Source organism: Lolium rigidum, chromosome 2 (assembly GCF_022539505.1).
Source record: "Lolium rigidum isolate FL_2022 chromosome 2, APGP_CSIRO_Lrig_0.1, whole genome shotgun sequence".
Taxonomy (NCBI): Eukaryota; Viridiplantae; Streptophyta; class Magnoliopsida; order Poales; family Poaceae; genus Lolium; species Lolium rigidum.
Genome location: NC_061509.1, coordinates 267,085,096 through 267,103,402, shown reverse-complemented (window position 1 = coordinate 267,103,402; position 18,307 = coordinate 267,085,096). Strand labels below are relative to the sequence as shown.

The window sequence follows — 18,307 nt, the reverse complement described above, 5'->3', positions numbered from 1 at the left end:
AGGGGTGTGTAGAAGACGAGTTGGCGGTGGTGTGTGGGGTTTCTACATCGACCTTGCCCCACACCACCGCGGTTGCGACGTTGACCCTCGGTGGGGTGGGTTTGAGGCCGGATGTTGCGGTGGTGGATACGCCACGGCTCCCCATCCTACCTCGCCGGAGGTGTCACCTACCTCACCGACGTCGTCGTCTCCCGCGATGACGGAGTCAACTTCCACACCATCGGCTGCATCTTCCTCGCCGTTGCCGGTTCCGTCACCTCCCCCGGCCCCTACGCCTACGACCCCGACGACGCCCTGTGTGTCGCTTTCACAACGACATAGGGGGCGGTTGTTCAGCCGCCACCCACTCCTGTACCGTCGAGTGAATGCCATGTTGGGTATGTCACTCCGGTTAGGAGGAGTGGGAGGTTTGGTGTGGATGCGGGTGGTGGGACAGTGACGGACGAGGATACCATGCAGAAGGCGATGCGCCGTAAAGCGGCGAAAAACCTCGACTTCGATGGTATGATTTCTACTCATAAGTCTAAATCGTTTTTATCTTTTTCATCACCTGTTATTTCTTCTAGACTTAATGGTTTAGGAGTTAGTCTTGGTAGTTCCGAAAAGGAGATATCTGTTTCAACTAGAGTCTTGAAGCATATGGAATTTGATCGTGTCACGATTATTCCAAAAGCTTCGACTAGGTTGGACTCCACTTACTTGGATGAGGATGAAGCGATTGCCACATCAGATGGTCAGCTTCTTTCTCATCTAGTTGGTGAGGTGTCGCAGGTGGGTTTTGATGAGGATGACATGTACTCTTTATATGACTTAAAGGCATCTCGTCGAAAATCCAAATCCCCCTCTAGCAAAAAACCGCGGAAACGGTCAAAAATTCCCAAATATCCAATTGTTTCCCAATGAATGGCATGTTCGCGAATAGCAGAGGTCTTGGTGACTTGGCTAAACACTTACATTTTGCCGACTGCATTAGGGATCATAATTTGGATTTTTGGCTATTTCTGAGACGGGGCGACGGGATTTCTCGCAAAGTCTTCTGAACCGTATATCCGGTGGTATAGACTTTACTTGGATATCCTGTCCACCCCGTGGGCGCTCCGGGGGATCCTACTCGGTGTCAAAACGAGACTCCATGGAAGTGTTAGCACATTCGGTTGGGGAATACCATATCAAATTCCACATCCGTAATAGAGCTGACAATTTCATATGGAGTCTTGTAGCCGTGTATGGTGCTGCCCAGGAAGCTCATAAGGCCGCCTTCCTACGCGAGTTGGTGAATCTAGCAAAGGAAAACCCTCACCCTATTCTCATAGGGGGGGATTTTAATTTGCTGAGATTTCCATGCGACAAGAGCAGAGGTAGTTTTGACAATCATTGGCCTTTCCTGTTCAATGCGGTCATAGACAGCTTGGAATTGAGGGAGGTGTCAATGACTGCGGACAATTTACTTGGGCTAACAATCTTCCGGAGCCAACATATGAAAAGCTAGATCGCGTACTAATGGATACCGACTGGGAATTGAAATTTCCAATGGTGACGGTACGCGCGCTAGAACGCATTGTTGGGTTCTCGGATCATGCTCCCATATTATTATCCACTGGTTTACCTAGACCTCCGAATAACCGCCGTTTCAAATTTGAACTCGGTTGGCTGAATCGAGAAGGTTTTCAAACCATGGTTAAAAAGGTATGGGATAGGCCGGTTGTGGGTGTGTCTCCGATACAGAGGTGGAATAACAAAATGCGTGCGGTACGCAAATACCTCTGTGGTTGGGCACGACATACAACTGGCATTCTTAGAAAAGAAAAACAGCGACTCTCATCTATTATAGATGACCTCGAAGCTAAAGCAGAAGTTAGACCGCTTTCCGCACAAGAGATTGAGCAAAAAAGCCAATCAAATGCGGAAATCGCAAAACTTCTGCGCGAAGAGGAGCTGAAATGGTACCAACGATCTAAGGCCCAATTTATTCTGGAAGGAGATTCGAATACAAGGTACTTCAATTGTGTGGCCAATGGCAGGCACAGGAAGAAGCTTATTCGTACTCTCGTTCAGGATGAGGGTACGATTGAGGGTCATGAGCAGCTAAAGTCGTTTATTACAAGTTATTACAAAGGGCTTTTTGGTGCTCCGGAGGAAAGCAATTTCTCGTTGGATGAGACAAGAACGGAGGATATCCCCCAAGTCTCTCAAGCGGAGAATAATTTTCTCACTTCGCCTTACTCTGAGGAGGAAGTAAGAAAAGCTGTCTTCCAAATGGAGCATAATAAAGCCCCTGGCCCTGATGGTTTCCCAGCTGAATTTTATCAATCTTTCTGGTATGTCATCAAGGCTGATTTGCTGGCTCTTTTTACTGGATCCGCATGCTCGGGCAACTAGAGCTTTTTAGGCTCAACTTTGGTGAAATTATCTTATTGCCCAAGGTTAATGAGGCAGAAAGGATTCAACAATACCGTCCTATTTGTCTTCTTAATGTGAGCTTTAAAATATTCACTAAAGTTGCCACGATCCGATTAAATTCGGTGGCGAGATCATGTGATTAGGCCCTCTCAAACAGCTTTTATGCAAGGACGGAATATTCTGGATGGGGTTGTAGTCCTCCATGAAACTGTTCATGAATTGCATAGAAAGAAGTTGAATGGCGTCATTTTAAAGATCGACTTCGAAAAAGCATATGATAAGGTCAAGTGGCCCTTTTTGCAACAAACTCTCGTAATGAAAGGTTTCTCCGATGAGTGGTGTGCGTTAATCAATAGTTTTATCTCAGGAGGAAGTGTTGCCATTAAAGTCAATGATGACGTGGGCAAATACTTCCAGACTAAGAAAGGACTAAGACAGGGAGATCCATTATCGCCAGTGTTATTTAATATAGTGGCTGATATGCTTGCTGTCTTGATTGAACGTGCAAAGTCTGAGGGCCAGATTGAAGGGGTTATTCCTCACCTGGTTGATGGAGGTTTATCCATTCTTCAATATGCCGATGATACAATTCTTTTTATGGATCATGACATAGACAAGGCTCGAAACCTGAAGTTAATTCTTTCTGCGTTCGAGCTTTTGTCTGGTCTGAAAATAAATTTCCATAAGAGTGAATTGTTTTGTTTTGGTGAGGCCCAAGATCATGTTACAGAGTATACTGAACTTTTCGGCTGCGGCCAAGGCCAATTTCCAATTAGGTACTTGGGAATTCCGATTCACTATCGGAGACTTACCAATGCTGAGTGGAAATTGGTTGAGGAAAGACTTCGAGATTAGATTAACTAGTTGGAAAGGCAAATTGTTGTCCTTGGGAGGAAGATTAGTTCTCATAAATGCGGTGTCGAGTAATATGGTACTATATATGATTTCTTTCTTCCAACTTCCCGGAGGAGTCTTAAAACGGTTGGATTATTTCCGATCAAGATTCTTCCGGCAAGGGGATCTGCGAGAAGCGTAAATATCGGCTGGCTAAATGGAGTGTGCTGTGTCGGCCCAAAGATCATGGAGGACTTGGTATTCAAGACCTCCAGATCAAAAATAGGGCACTTCTCGGTAAATGGTTGTATAAACTACTTACCGAAGAGGGCATATGGCAAACACTCCTCAAGAGGAAGTATATTGGCTCAAAAGCTTTATCTCAGGTTATTTGGAAACCGGGAGATTCACATTTTTGGGCTGGTCTTATGGAAACAAAGAAGTTCTTCTTTCCATATGGCTCTTTCTCTATTAAGGATGGATCGGAAATTCGTTTCTGGGAGGATATATGGTTGGGTAACACCACGCTCCGAGAACAGTATCCGGCATTGTACAATATAGTGCGCCACAAAAGCGATACTATCGCTAAGGTGTTGGAAGACTTCCCACCAAATGTGGATTTCAGAAGAAGTCTCATCGGTCTCAGACAAACCTCGTGGCACGAATTGTTACAGCGTCTTGAGTTAGTTCAAGCGACGCAGGGACCGGATGAATTTCGGTGGAACCTTACCGGGAATGGTACATTCTCGGTGGCTTCCATGTACAATGCTTTAATTCAGCGGAACTCCCGGTCGATAATAATTCAAAGATTTGGAAGATGAAAATACCGTTGAGAACAAAAATCTTTGCATGGTATCTTCGTCGGGGGTAATCCTTACTAAAGATAATCTTGCCAAACGCAACCGGCATGGAAGTAAAAAGTGTGTCTTCCGTCATCAAGACGAGACAATTAACCACTTATTCTTCCAATGTAAGTTAGCTAGGTCTATATGGTCAGCTGTCCAAATAGGGTCTACCTTATACCCACCACGTAGTGTTGTCAATTTATTTGGCAACTGGCTAAATGGTGTGGATGTTAGGTTTAAACGTCTTATTAGGATGGGAGCGATTGCAATTATCTGGTCGCTATGGCTATGTAGAAATGACAAGATTTTCAATAATGTTTCTTCTTCTTTTTTGCAGGTCATCTACCGATGCACGGCTTTGCTCCGCTCATGGATACCGTTGCAGCGTGTCGAGCACCGGGACCTCTTTACGGAGGTGTCTTCACGGTTGGAGGATACGGCGAGGGATATTTTTTTCCAACATGGGTGGCAGCGTGACCTTCGGCTAGATCCTCCTACCTAGAATTTGTTTCTGTTTTTTGTACTTTTTTTATCCATTTGAACATCTTTCTGGTTTTGTAACGAATTTGTGTGCGGCTGTGTGCATCTTAGTTATGCAGAGGCCGGGTCTATTGCGCAAGTAATAAAGTGCCCATTTTCGAAGAAAAAAATCAAAGAATTTTATTCTTCTCTTGACTACAACGTCAATAGAATATCTTGCACAGAGAAGATTGTGTAAACATACAGGATCGATGAGGCATAAACAATTTCATTCTCCTACATGTGTCTGAATCCTAAAAACAGCAAGAAGTAAATAGCAAAACTAGGTCGCCTAGGGAAACACGAGATGATGAGTAACCACTGTTTCTTTCTACGGATAAAAGTCGTCAAGTGCCGCAGGTTAAGACAGCAACGTTGCAGGCTCCCGTAGTAGTCGAGCTTGCTTCTTCAACTTGTTGCGGAAGCTTCTTTTTCTGCTGAACGCTCTCTCCTGGTTAAACAAAAGTTTCTCTTTATGTAAGAGTCTCTACAGCAAGATTTATCACAGCATGAAATGATGATTATAACAGACCATAGCCTTACCACTGGTTGGGCCAACTCCTCTGCTTGACGAACTGCTCTCACGAGATCGCGATTTGCATCCGTGTATAGGCTAGTCACTATTCCAGATTGGCCAGCCCTGGCTGTGCGACCAACCCTGTGCAAAAAGTCAACAGCGCAAGCTGCAAACTCCGCCTACAAGTGTAGACAGATGATGGAAAAGAATATCGCCTGTAAGTAATTTATATGTATCTTTTTACATATATACAGGTATTCTAAAGAAAACATATATGGCAGGCAAACTGCATGAAATTTTGCACCACATTGTGTAAAACTTATGATCGATTGTGCTACCATGAAATGCTCTTATTAGGAAAATGATGATGATTGAAATGCAGACATTTCAGAAGGTAATGTCTGATCATACCTGAATTACATGGGAAACATTTGGCACATCAAGTCCACGAGCAGCAGCATCAGTACAAACGAGCACGCCACCATCTTCCCGGAAAGATTGTAAATTGGCTGTCCTTTCCTCCAGAGAGCTCTCCCGGTGGTACAGGATGCATGGAATGCCAACTCGCCGCAGTATGTCAAAGACAGAATTAGCAGCATCGACAGTGTTTGTGAACACCATAGTTCGATTCGGACCAAGTTCTTGGTCAACTTCACCCTTAAGGCCATACTTTACTGCATCCAGAAGAGCATCAACTTGCGTATCAGCAGTAACTGCTATCCATCTTCGCTCTAATCTGCATACATTGTACACTGTACATCAAATGTGTGTAATGTGCAAATAAGAAACAAATATGGAATCCTAGCAAAAGCACAGCAAATACTAGTGAGAAATCTCTCCATGCTGAACAATGACCATAATAAAAGACATTCAGAAGCTTATGGTAGCGTAGAGTGTATACCTAGGGTTGTGACGGTGCAGATAAGCACCACTAACCCACACAGCACTAGGAAACATTCGTTTCAGCACACCACCAGCGGTCTTTTTCCCACTCTGAGGCAGGGTGGCAGCAACAAAGATATATTGCTTGCTGCGTTTATAGACTTTTCTAACCCTCCTCCAGTCCTTGCGTCCTCCTACATGAGCATTCTCCACCGGCTTGACTGATCCATCTTGAACATGACCATCATCATTTTCCTCATCAACATCACTAAATTCAGCACTCTCAGAGCCTGAATCCTCATGATATTCGTCAGAACCTTCAGGTAGCACTTCCTTTCCAGAATCTTCGGCCCTTGAGAGTAGCTTCTCGTCAAACCGCAGCATGTGGATGAGACGAATGACCTGATTTTCAAAACTTCCGCACAGTAGCATGTCTGCCTCATCAAATACCTATTCCAAATCAGCTAGTTTTAGGACTCTCAAGTAGTTGCAATATCAACGAGTATATCTTAACACTAGCTTTACGACAAAAAAATCCAGATAGAAATGCAGATCTAGAAAATGATATGAAACAAGAAAATATATACAGAAAGTTACAGCTTAACTTGAGAGTTGGAACTGTTCCAGATATTTTCTTGTCCACTTTGTAGGAAAGCACAAAAGATCTAGCCTAGCCTTGCCAAGTACCAGCAACTCATGAATAAATAAAAGATGGGATGCAATGAGAAGATTTCTAGCATGGCCATTCAAAAATGTATGTACATGCAAATGTCCCAGTCAAGTACTTACAATAAATTTCACATGACGCAAGAATTTCTCCCGTCGCCTCCTCTCTGGGTCATAATCAAATAGATAATTCAAAAGAGCAGCTGGGGTGGCTACAAGAATATCTGGGCGAACAGCTGGCCAACCCTGTTATGAAATACCGTAAACAAATAAATACAAAGTTAGCAAATGTGGTGACAGAATATGTTTCATTAATGTAATAGTGCTGTAGGAAATGAGAAGTTAACTAAAGACCCATCTTAAGTTGAGACCTGAGACCTAAAGTGTAAATTGGGGAATCTAACATTACAAAAATTAATGAACTGTTTAAACGGAGATTCAGTTTTAGAATGTGATATATCTAATCTCAGATTTACCCATAAGTAAAACAAGAAGATGTGATGAGTTTACCAAGCTATCAAACAGCATATGACAGGCAGACAGCGCATACCTTTGGCCCGCAAACTGCAGCAGCACGCTTAAGTGGTTCACCAGATACATCAAGCAATGAATTAGCCATGAAAACAACTTGTTCACACAGCATGACATTGGGACAAAGAACCAACACGACATTATCCGTTCCTGCGGCAACGTTCTGAGGATCATCATCTACTGTGGAGGAAGATTTGGAGCACAGTTTTTCGATCAGTGGAACCAGGTAACCATGTGTTTTGCCACTGCCAGTCTCCGCCGCAACAATTACATCGTTCGTCGAAAGAACATGTGGTATGCAAGCTGCCTGCATTGCAGAAGTTGACACTTGATGTAAGTACGAAATCGTTGCAACACCATGCTTTAGCAAAAGGAGAGGAAAAATAATAACGGAAATTTACTACTCCCTCCGTCTAAAAATAGATGTCTCAACTTTTTCTAGATAAGGATGAATCTATAATTAAGACGTATCTAGATACATCCGTACCTAGACAAAATTAACACCTATTTTTAGACGGAGGTAGTACTACTAGTAAACCAGTTCTCAGCAAGTTAGTGCAACATGCAAACTTAGAGGAGAAATACCGGGAATTGATTCGATTATAATGCTTTAATCCTACATTGGGCCTAGCAGGAAGTATGACACTTGATCATTCTCTGTTTTGAGATTCTGAATTTTCTTTTGCTCAGCTACTTATCTAATTAATCACTGCTTACACCTTAGGCATATGATGCAGGAGGGTGAAATCTTCACGGCACCTAACAGCGCATATGAGTTGCCCACTAGAAAGGACACCGATACTTCCAATGGACAGAGAGTGCACAGGAAGATTATTTAACCCAGCATGACAATATCAGACTGCTCAGTCACTTCACATGGACAGAGACACGGTAGGATCACCCCAATCCGGTAATTACATCAGAACACTCGTAGAGGTTCAGTCTACCAACTGACCATCTGATGCTGAAGAGGTACGAGGCATTGCACGCGGACTCTGGCATTTCGTCGAACACGCGCTGTGCCGCAGCCAGCAGAGGTGAAGTTGAACAAAAGGTACCTGGACCAACGACGGCCTGGCGAGCCCAGTGCCCTGCAAGGCGGAAGCGAGGCGGTCGGAGAGGCCGAGCGACTTCCAGGTCGTGCTGTCCTCGGCGAAGAAGCCGTCGGCGCCCGCGCTGGCGTCGTCGGCCTCGGCGGCCGCGACCGTGGCGAGCGAGCGCGGCCTCGAGGCGGTCGAGAGGAGGCGCCACGGCCGAGCAGGCGCGAAGAGGAGGAGGCGGCGGGCGGCGTGGGAGGAGCAGGCGAGGGGCGGGAGCCTCGCGAGGCGGAGCGCGAGCGGCGCGTGGCGGAGGTGGCTCAGCGCCATCGTGCCGTCGGCGGGCGACTTGAGAAGTTCAGATAACTCGGTTCACCCCTTGAGCATTCGCTACACCATGACGTGGTAGTATTGGATTTTTAGGGCCCGGATTTTTACGTGCTCGCCAACAATTTTCCTCTCGTTTTGGGATTTTTTATTTTTTGAGAATGGGATTCTTGTATCTTGGGTACATTTGTCTATGCTAAAATAGTGTTTTTGAGATGATGCTAAAATAGTGTTGAATTAGCTAAGGCGTGTCACGACCAAAAAACACGAGATTGAGGAGATAGGAGTACTGTTTTCTAGCAAATATCTTCCCTTCACCTTCCAACGAGTCAAATGAACTCAGTTGAGTTTTACAAATGACATAACAATTTTATTTTAAGAAAACACAAGACATTGTTGTCTCGACACATCGGGAGAAAGTTGTGTATGAGCCCAAAAAAGGGCTACACGGTGAAATTGCAAAACCAAAAAACTTCACTCGGAGGAGCTACTCTCTAGTCTCTTTTAATTGACTAGGATTTACTACAAATTTGAATCAATTAAAAAAGATTGGAGGAAGTACGATGTTGCCGGAAGAAAGTGACGCAAGATCCACCACACTTTCGCTCGGCCACAACTAGCCCTCACTCCTTACATTGTTGAGTTGAATGATCATGTTGGATTGCGCGATGTCGATGACCATACAATATCGTTTTGTTATCTACCAAGTTGTGAGCATGATCGACGGACGAAAGGAATTCGCTAGAGGAAACAACTGTCGCGAACCATTTATTTTTTAACTAAGCGGTGGCAGTAACCTGTAAATTCTGTCAACTCCAGGGGCAAGTCTAAGTTCAATGAGAAAAAGAACAGAAACTTTAGCCCCTTCATTGTTAGGTAGAGAAATAAGAATGGACAATACAAACAGAGAAGAACGAATATCTTCATTGCAAGTCCTGTCCTCATTTCATGGAAAGAACAAACAACGTATCATGGTCTTGAAACGGAAGTACAAAAATTAGTTAGTTGAAGGGTCATGTCGGCTTACGTGGTGTCCATGACCACACAACATCGTTTTGTTATCTACCAAGTTGTGAGCATGATCACTGCAAGAGTAGAAACCTTAGCTCCTTATGGTGTTGAATTGAATGGTTATGTCGGCTTGCGCGATGTCGATGACCACACAACATCATTTCCTTATCTACCAAGTCATCGTTTTGTTTTGTTTCACGGGATGTCAATGACCGTAGAATGTCATTTCATTATCTACCAAGTTATGAGGATGATCCCTATTTGATTAATAAAGCTTCGCAACAGAGTCTTGTTGTTTCCCTAAACAAAAAAAGAGTCATCCTACCATGATCACCAAAATTTGGTTTGCCGGAAAGAATGATTTTTCTTGGGCCACCCTTCTCAATTATTGAGGCCAAACCCGTTGCCTCTCCATCTTTAGATCAATTTTGGAGCGCACTGTAATGTCTGATGGTCAAGAAACATGCGTTATGATCTAACTTCAAACATGACAATTTTGTGGCTAAATATATAAATTCAAAACGAATATGTTAGACGTCCCTATATATGTACATGCATGATTATTTCATCACAAATTTTAAAAACAAACATTTCAAAATTTCATGCATTGTACAAACTACTACTCAACAAGTGTTGAGATTGAATGGTAGCTAAATACACCCATCCAATTATTTGTTAATATTTCATCTACCATCTCTGTCCCATAAATCTTATCTCGATTGTAGTTCAAATTTTAACAAAGATCACGACAAAATTATGATATGGGGGAGTAGGTTATTAAACATGTAGTGTAGTAATTTTTCGGGCTTGGTGGTTCTCATTGAAGTTGATGTGAGTGGAGTACATGGATTTGGTGTCACCACTTCATTTTGTAGTTCCCTATGGCATCCACAACTATTTTTTTATATCAATATGTCACATTATCTTCGTCGGGTGAGGCAACACCCTTCTCTGACAGGAATAGGGTTGCAAACAGGATCCCACGAAAGTACCAACCCTATTTAAGAGGGACGGGATCTCTTAAACATGGACATAGACCAAAAAAATCATGAAGGAGACAATTTATTCATGTAGGAGCATAAAAGCTTTAACAGCAAAGAACGTTGTGGATGGCGGGTACCTTATGCCCATATCTCCACCCAAATAGAATCCAGGGACATTTTTTTTTTTTTTGATAAAGGGCGATTTATTACGGAACACCCGGCCTCTGCATAGCTAAGATTTACACAACCGTCTAAACAAAGTGCATCGTCTCATAAAGTAGAAATACAAGAAATCTTAGATAAATTGATGAATAGCCAGCTACGCCATAGGAGTCGCAATTCTACGATTATGCATCCACTCATGTTGGGTAATAAACTCCTTGGCCGTATTCTGTAACCGTGTAGACACCTCTATAAAGTGGTCTCCGTCCTTCAAGTGCTGCAGCGAAGACCATAAACGGAACATAGTTGTACATCGGTAAATGACTTGCATGCATAAGAGAAGAATTTTTATCTTTAAAAACCTTGCCATTTCTACATAGCCAAAGCGACCAAATAAGCAGTCGCTCCCACTTTGATGAGAACCTTGAACCTAAGGTACACCCCATTTAGGCAATTGCAAAAAATGTTTGCAACGCTACGTGGGGATATAAGGTAGAACTCATATGAATGATTGACCATATAGACCTCGCGAACCGACACTAGAAGAAAATGTGTTTTATTGTCTCTTCTTCGTGACAAAAAAAACACATTTCGTACGACCGTGCCAGTTGCGTTTTGCAAGGTTATCTTTATTAAGGATAACACCACGACAAATATACCAAGCAAACACCTTAGTTTTAAGAGGTATCTTCATCTTTCAAATAGATTTATTATTGAAAACAAGTTCAATGGGCTCTATCAATGCTACATGGATCCTACCGAGAATACCCCACTCTTGGTAAGTCCCCGGCGGACTTCGTCGGACCCTTGTACCAAATGGATCTGAAGCTAATCTCTGCGGTAGTTCATTCCGGGAGGCCAATCATGGTCCAATAAGAACCCGGGGACATAATGCCGGGGTTTTCAACAACATTAGTAAGAAGTTTACGGTTAAGTGTTTGGTGAACTAGGTGGTTGTTGATTGGCGGCAATGGACTCTGGCGAGAGGAGTAGAAACTTTGTGGGAGTAGTCCACTAGGGTTTTGGGTGTGTGTTGTGGTGGTGTAGTCTTGTCTTGACATACATTTGTAACATTGTTGTCTTTCTTGTACTAAAATATTATGCATCATATAAAGTTAAGGTAGACAATTACGTACTTTTTTTAAACAAAAGAAACTCGGGTAGGGATCCATAGGTCCAACCTCACCAAAGTGACGGCACACACATTCCATTTCCAGCCTATTCGTTTTTTCACATGCATGTTTCAAAAACATTTCGTTCTAAATAACTGAATTTATCTTTGGCAGAGTTTCATATGAAAAGTAAGTATAGTAGGCCCTGGAGAAAGACTCTAAGGCTTACTGGTTAGTACATGTGAAGTTGTACTTAAACAGTGGAGTTCGAGACTACCACCTTCTATATCAAATACAACGGTGGTTCCTTCCACTGTTGGTTTCATCTTTTTTTTAAAGTATAGTCGAGGGCCTGAACTTCTGGCAGCGCCCTTTTTTCCTGTCACGCACTTGCCTGACGTGGCGCTCGGTCCTCGCGCACAGCGCACACCCGACTAATCAACGCGGCCACACGTTTCTCCCTTCCCCAACGGTCGCGAGGGGCATCACGGTCCATTCGCCATCCCCCGCAAACCCCACATTTTTCAAAATCCCGCAGCCCAGAGCGGCGGCGTCTCCATTCCCCACTCTCCCCATCCCCGATTCGATCCCACCAGGTCACCCGCCGCCGCCGACACGACGCCGAGGCCGCGCGCGGGCCGGAGCACCCTAGACCCCCCGGGGGCCATGCGACGGGACGCCGCGGGCGGCGGCCCTGGGTTCCACGACCTCTTCGACTCCGTGCGCCGCTCCATCGCCTTCCGCACCAGCGCCGCCGCCCCCGCCGCCCCCGAGCCCCCCGCCGCCGGGATCGGCGTCCGGATCAGCTCCTGCCTCCGCAAGTCCAGGGGGATGGGCCTGCTCGGCCTCATCGCCAAGAGCCCCTCGCCGCCGCGCCGCCTGCTGCCGCCCACGCCCCTGCCACCCGCCGACGACGACGGCGGGGGAGGGCGGGCGGAGGAGAACCCGCCGATCCGGTGGCGGAAGGGCGAGATGATCGGGTCCGGCGCGTTCGGGCAGGTCTACCTCGGCATGAACCTCGACACGGGCGAGCTCCTCGCGGTGAAGCAGGTACTGGGGCTTTTGCCATGCCGTACTCCCTTTTCCACGGTCCCCAGACTCCTCGGAATTCCCCCAAAGTGACTTTCTCCTCTGTTTGGTTCCAGGTTCTGATCGGGAGCACCAACGCCACCCGGGAGAAGGCCCAAGTGAGTACCATTTCCCCAACCGATTCCCTTACCAATTTACTCTGTTGAAGAGGGTGTTCTTATACGAGGTGCTTTGTGGTGCCCTTTGTTTCTTACCACCAGGCGCATATCAGAGAGCTCGAGGAGGAAGTGAAGCTCCTGAAGAACCTGTCGCACCTCAACATTGTGGTGAGTACAGAATATCGATTACACATTAGAATCTGTACTAAGCCGCTAGACCGTAGTTGTCTGACCCACTTTCTGTCGTCTGAGAAGAGGTACCTTGGCACCGTCCGCGAGGAAGACACGCTGAACATCCTGCTGGAGTTTGTTCCTGGAGGGTCCATCCAATCGCTTCTCGGAAAGCTCGGTTCATTCCCGGAGGCGGTAAGTAACCAACCATCAACCCCCGCGGTTTTCTGCGATGTTGCCGCAGAAGAGAAACTGATGCCTTGCATGTGTTGATCAGGTCATTAGGAAGTACACCAGGCAGATTCTGCAAGGGCTGGAATATCTGCATAGGAATGCAATTATACATAGGGACATTAAGGTACAAACTCTGAAGCCTGGACAGATGATGTAACCTCTGTGTCGTTGATCGTTTGGTCGTGCTCCTTAGCTTGATGATTCTGGGGTTTTTGTTTCAGGGCGCAAACATTCTTGTTGACAACAAAGGGTGCATTAAACTTGCCGATTTTGGGGCATCTAAGCAAGTTGCCAAGTTGGTAAGTTTGATGTTCTATGTGCTGTTGAAGTCGAGCTGATAATTTGTATGCCCAGTTTCTTTTTATCAAACTTGGAACGTACAAGCATTCATGTACTCGTCAAGACTCGAGACAACTGACCTGTGATAAAACTAATATATTTCGTAACACAGTAGCACATTCTAAATCTCCCATGTCTAGTTATGGTACCAGATTATGAATACTTAGTTATTGCACAAAACTACCATTGCACACGAAATATGAGGGAGCGAGTTTGGTTTTGTGCAGGATTACATCCAATGATTAATATATTGTTTGCTAAATATGCAATTTCTTAATAGAATAAAAACATGCGCTAGGGATGACAAAGGAAACAAGATAATGTTGTGATGTGACTTAGAATACTAATGAAATTGAATTATATCCTAGGAATATATGACCATAGGAGGGCCTGCAAAATGAAGTAGAATTCTCGTACATTAAATTAGAAATTAGAATAGGAATGATTAGTAATGAAAAGCAAGAAGGTGATATGTACCTGATGTGGTATATTTTATTTACAAATGGTGCTCAACAATCACAATATTTCAAATTTCTGAGTGATCTGACTATGGTCTATCAAGCACTGGAATGGTCCCCCAAGAACTTATTATTCTTCTTCTTGTTTTCTTCTTATGGGGTAGCATGATCTTATGTTACCGTGCTCAGCCTCCTAGCTTCACCGATCCATATGATTACTTCTCTCATGAGAAAACCCTTAGCATGGACGTATTCTTGATAATTATACACATGTTTTGCATCATAGTTGTGATAAGGTATCTGCCTGCTGCAATTTTATTTATCATTAGGAGATGTCATGATTCTTTCATGTATTTTCTTTGTGCAAGTTAATCCCATGTTGTTGCACTTGGAGATAATGTTCAATGTTTTGGTGTCAGGCTACTATGACAGCAGCTAAAACGATGAAAGGCACGCCACATTGGATGGCACCTGAAGTAATTGTCGGGAGTGGGCACACCTTGTATGTGAAACCCTTTCAGTACCTTATTTATTACCTTTCTTTTTAAATTTGGACACACCCAAAGCCCCTGTTACTAATTAATCCCAGAGTACTATACCCTTCGTTCCATAATTTTTGTTGCAGATTTGGATGTATCTAGATACATTTTGTGCATAGATACGTCCGAATCTGCATCAAGAATTATCGAACGGAGGGAGTATTTTCTTAGTTCTACATTTTCCCAAAACTTTAAGAAAAAAGCTAAACATTTCAAATGTTATCTTAGGAAGTGAAAACGTTATAGCAAGTCATGGATCTGGTTACCGACTATCCACTACTAGACTCAGTCAGGACGATGTGTCTACCTCCTTAGTTACATTAACTGTGTCCGTATGAGCTTACAATTCCATTTGAGCTATTAGTTTCTTGCTTTCTGTATGTGGTATTGTCCAAGCACAGAACAAGCTGAGCAGTAAGCTTTTTACAGCATATATTACTGTGTGATAATCAGTTGATTTTTAAAATTCTCTTTCGAATATGCTTGGCTGTTATTGTCTCCAATTGATTCTTATCATCTTATAGATGTCTAACTTGTACCTACCAGTAAGAAAGTACCATTTGATGTAAACACCATTTCATTCGTCTGATTCTCTACTAGTTCTTATATTATGAGCTCATCCTCACCCTTCAAATCTCTCAGCTCTGCAGATATCTGGAGTGTGGGATGCACAGTAATTGAAATGGCTACTGGTAAACCACCATGGAGCCAACAGTATCAGGAGGTAAACTTTATCCTCCCAGATCCCAGAGAAATGATTTTTTTTGGTTATTCATTGCACTAAAAAATTCTTTTCAGGTTGCACTTCTATTTCATGTCGGAACCACAAAGTCACACCCACCAATACCTGAACATATCTCGCCAGAGGCTAAAGATTTTCTGCTGAAATGCCTGCAGAAGTATGCCTATGATTGTCATTTCAACTTAATCATTAAGTTTGTCTAAAAGCATTACCAAACTTCCTTCAATTAAAAACTATAGTTTCTGACTGTGTTATGGTTATCTTTTAGGGAACCAGAGCTGAGGTCTAGTGCGTCAGATTTATTAAAGGTATAGTATTTGATTTGCTGCATCTTAAATGTTTCTGTGATTCTAAGTGTATGATGATATTTTTTGTTGTTTGTTTGTAAATTGACATATTAAACATATTCTTGCAGCATCCATTTGTCACCGGAGAATTTGACGACCGGCAGCCACTCAATCGCACAACACTGAAGGTTAGATTGCTAGCATAACGATATCATTTGCTGAACTTCTTTGGCTTAGTAATAACTTAACCTCTAACCAACAACACAGGATGCTTCTGTCAATGAGCTTCCTGCACATGATGCGTGCACGCCAACAGAGTTGTAAGTAACTCCTCTAATTTCAGAGCTTGCTGCATTCTCCACAATCACATTTCTATTTCATGAACTTGCAACTTATTTAATCGCTTCCAGGGGGTGAATCATTCTGGCAACTGGTCTACTATTAATTCCAACAGATCATTGAAAATCAAACCCTTGTGGGAGGGTAGCTGTGATGATGATGACATTTGTGAGTTTGCTGATAAAGATGACCACCCAGCAGTTGGATCTGTAAGAGTTTTACTTTGTCTGTAAACTTCTCTAAGAATTTAATGTGATCTTTTGTATTGCCTTTCAAAATAGAATTATGAACGAAATTGTTATCTTATGTTGAATTTCTGCATCTGTCAATTCCAGAGCTATAATCCTATGTCTGAACCATTTGATGACTGGAACAACAAGTATGACATAAGCCCAGAGAAAAGTTCTCATCAATCAAGGGAATTTGGTGGATTAGCCAAGCATACTGAAAACAGCATGACCGAAAATGATTTTACCTTCCCTCGGGAGGGAAGTTGTGAAGATGACGATGTACTTACGGAGTCAAAAATAGAAGCATTTCTTGATGAGAAGGTACTTAACATTTATGAGACTACAAGCATTCAGTACCTTACTGCTAATACTTAAATGATATTTACTGGTTTTTTCTCAGGCTCTTGATCTGAAGAAGCTACAAACACCTTTATATGAAGAATTCTACAATACAGCGAATGCTGGGAATTCTCAGGGAGTTGATCAACCTTCCAATGGAAAATTCATAAATAGTCCGAAACTACCCCCTCGCGGAAAGTCGCCTCCAAGTAAGATGAGAGGAGGAGGTCCTGCAGCACCTTGTGACAATAATTTAAACAGTACGATACCTGAGAGCTGCTGCAAGCAATTCTCAAGAGACAGTGTAGATAGCAGCCGGATTTTGAGAGAAATAGCCTCCCCTCAACTCAATGAGCTTGGGGATAAAGTTCATATTGATGTCCAGGATAGCACAAGGTTTGTTACATACCTACCCTTGCTTCAAAAGTGAAATTGTATTCTGCAAAAAATTAACCACCCAAACTAGAGCTTAAGCTCCTTGTTCATTAACTGATGTAAAATGCTAGTGTTTTGGGACAATTTGCTCTTATGTGCATTGATCTCTTCTGTAACTGGTCCATGATCCTAACTGGGGACCTATTTCTGTTAACAGCATCAGCTTCGCTGAGAGGCAACGGAAGTGGAAAGAGGAGCTGGACCAGGAGCTTGAGAGGGAAAGAGGTAAGCATAGCTTCCTTACCTAAATAAGTCAGCTAATGAAATATTTTGTTGACTGTTGTCATTTCACCAACAGTGATGAGGTTAGCTGGCTGTGGTAAAACACCGTCTCCAAATAGAGGGCCCAGCAGTGGGAAACGAGAGCGTCATCCTGCCCACTGAATAGACAGCAACACTTGTTCATCTATTTCATCCCACAGTGACATCAATAGCACAATGCTAGTGATTGGCGACAACAGCAGTATAGTCTGCAAGGCTTGATTGTTCGCGATACACTGCATAGCCAGATGTCTGTCCAAGCAGCTTGGTGCAAGTACCATCTTTGAACTTTGAAGTGGGCTGGGGTAGGGCAGTTATCTGGACTCATGGCCAGGGATCATAGTGGTGATGCTGCCCAAAGAATGGGGGTACTAACCTGGAGAACGATGTGCTGACAGTTTCCTGCCAAGGGGGCATTTTTTCAGTACTATGTGTGCTGTTTCAGTCACATGGTTTATATTGAAAACAAAGTTTGTTGTATAGATTTTGGGTTGGCAGGCTATATGGGGCTTGGTTTTGTATGGAGCTTGTTTTTGAAAGCGTGTAATGTAATAAGCTAAGTAATGCAAATTATGTAAGATTTCTTTTGTTGCTTCTGAGCATTTCAGGCACTACAATTGTGGCTGTCTGCCCCAATGTACACTCTGCGGTTGTAATCCTGAAAGCATGCTACTATATATGTTATTGATAGTTTGATACTGATATGATCTCTCGGCTGTGCACGTCTTAGAGTTTTTTTTCTTACTCCCTCCGATCCATAGCAAGTGTTGGGGTTTAATTCAAATTTGGAAACCCTGACACTTATTATGGATCGGAGCCTTCGGAGGGGGTAACATTTTTCGCAAGGACAAGTTTCCAGGTACATGATTGTGTTGGGTTGAAGCTTAATTTTTGTAGAAATGTGCCGGTAGTTGAAGTTT

General features: G+C 43.5%; 1 protein-coding gene and 1 pseudogene across 1 annotated transcript; one reads left to right on the top strand and one right to left on the bottom strand.

The window, feature by feature from the left end:
- Positions 1 to 4,728: 4,728 nt before the first annotated feature.
- On the bottom strand, positions 4,729 to 8,599 carry LOC124693398 (DEAD-box ATP-dependent RNA helicase 22-like). The gene is made up of 7 exons (XM_047226875.1): positions 8,253 to 8,599; positions 7,214 to 7,501; positions 6,787 to 6,909; positions 6,017 to 6,447; positions 5,527 to 5,851; positions 5,142 to 5,294; positions 4,729 to 5,049 (listed from the first exon to the last, which is right to left on the bottom strand). The coding sequence occupies exons 1-7, from the start codon at positions 8,559 to 8,561 to the stop codon at positions 4,960 to 4,962; spliced, it is 1,719 nt and encodes a 572-aa protein (XP_047082831.1). The 5' UTR covers positions 8,562 to 8,599; the 3' UTR covers positions 4,729 to 4,959.
- A 3,893-nt stretch (positions 8,600 to 12,492) lies between these two features.
- Positions 12,493 to 17,549, top strand: LOC124688732 (annotated as a pseudogene).
- The last annotated feature ends 758 nt before the right edge of the window (positions 17,550 to 18,307 follow it).

What these genes read in the sequence shown, in the direction of transcription:
- LOC124693398 (XM_047226875.1), bottom strand. Translation starts at nt 8,561, where the DNA reads ATGGCGCTGAGCCACCTCCGCCACGCGCCGCTCGCGCTCCGCCTCGCG. An exon ending in CCAGGCCGTCGTTGGTCCAG is followed by an intron (nt 7,502 to 8,252) that starts GTACCTTTTGTT and finishes TCTGCAATGCAG; the next exon opens with GCAGCTTGCATACCACATGT. An exon ending in AGGAGTTGGCCCAACCAGTG is followed by an intron (nt 5,050 to 5,141) that starts GTAAGGCTATGG and finishes TTGTTTAACCAG; the next exon opens with GAGAGAGCGTTCAGCAGAAA.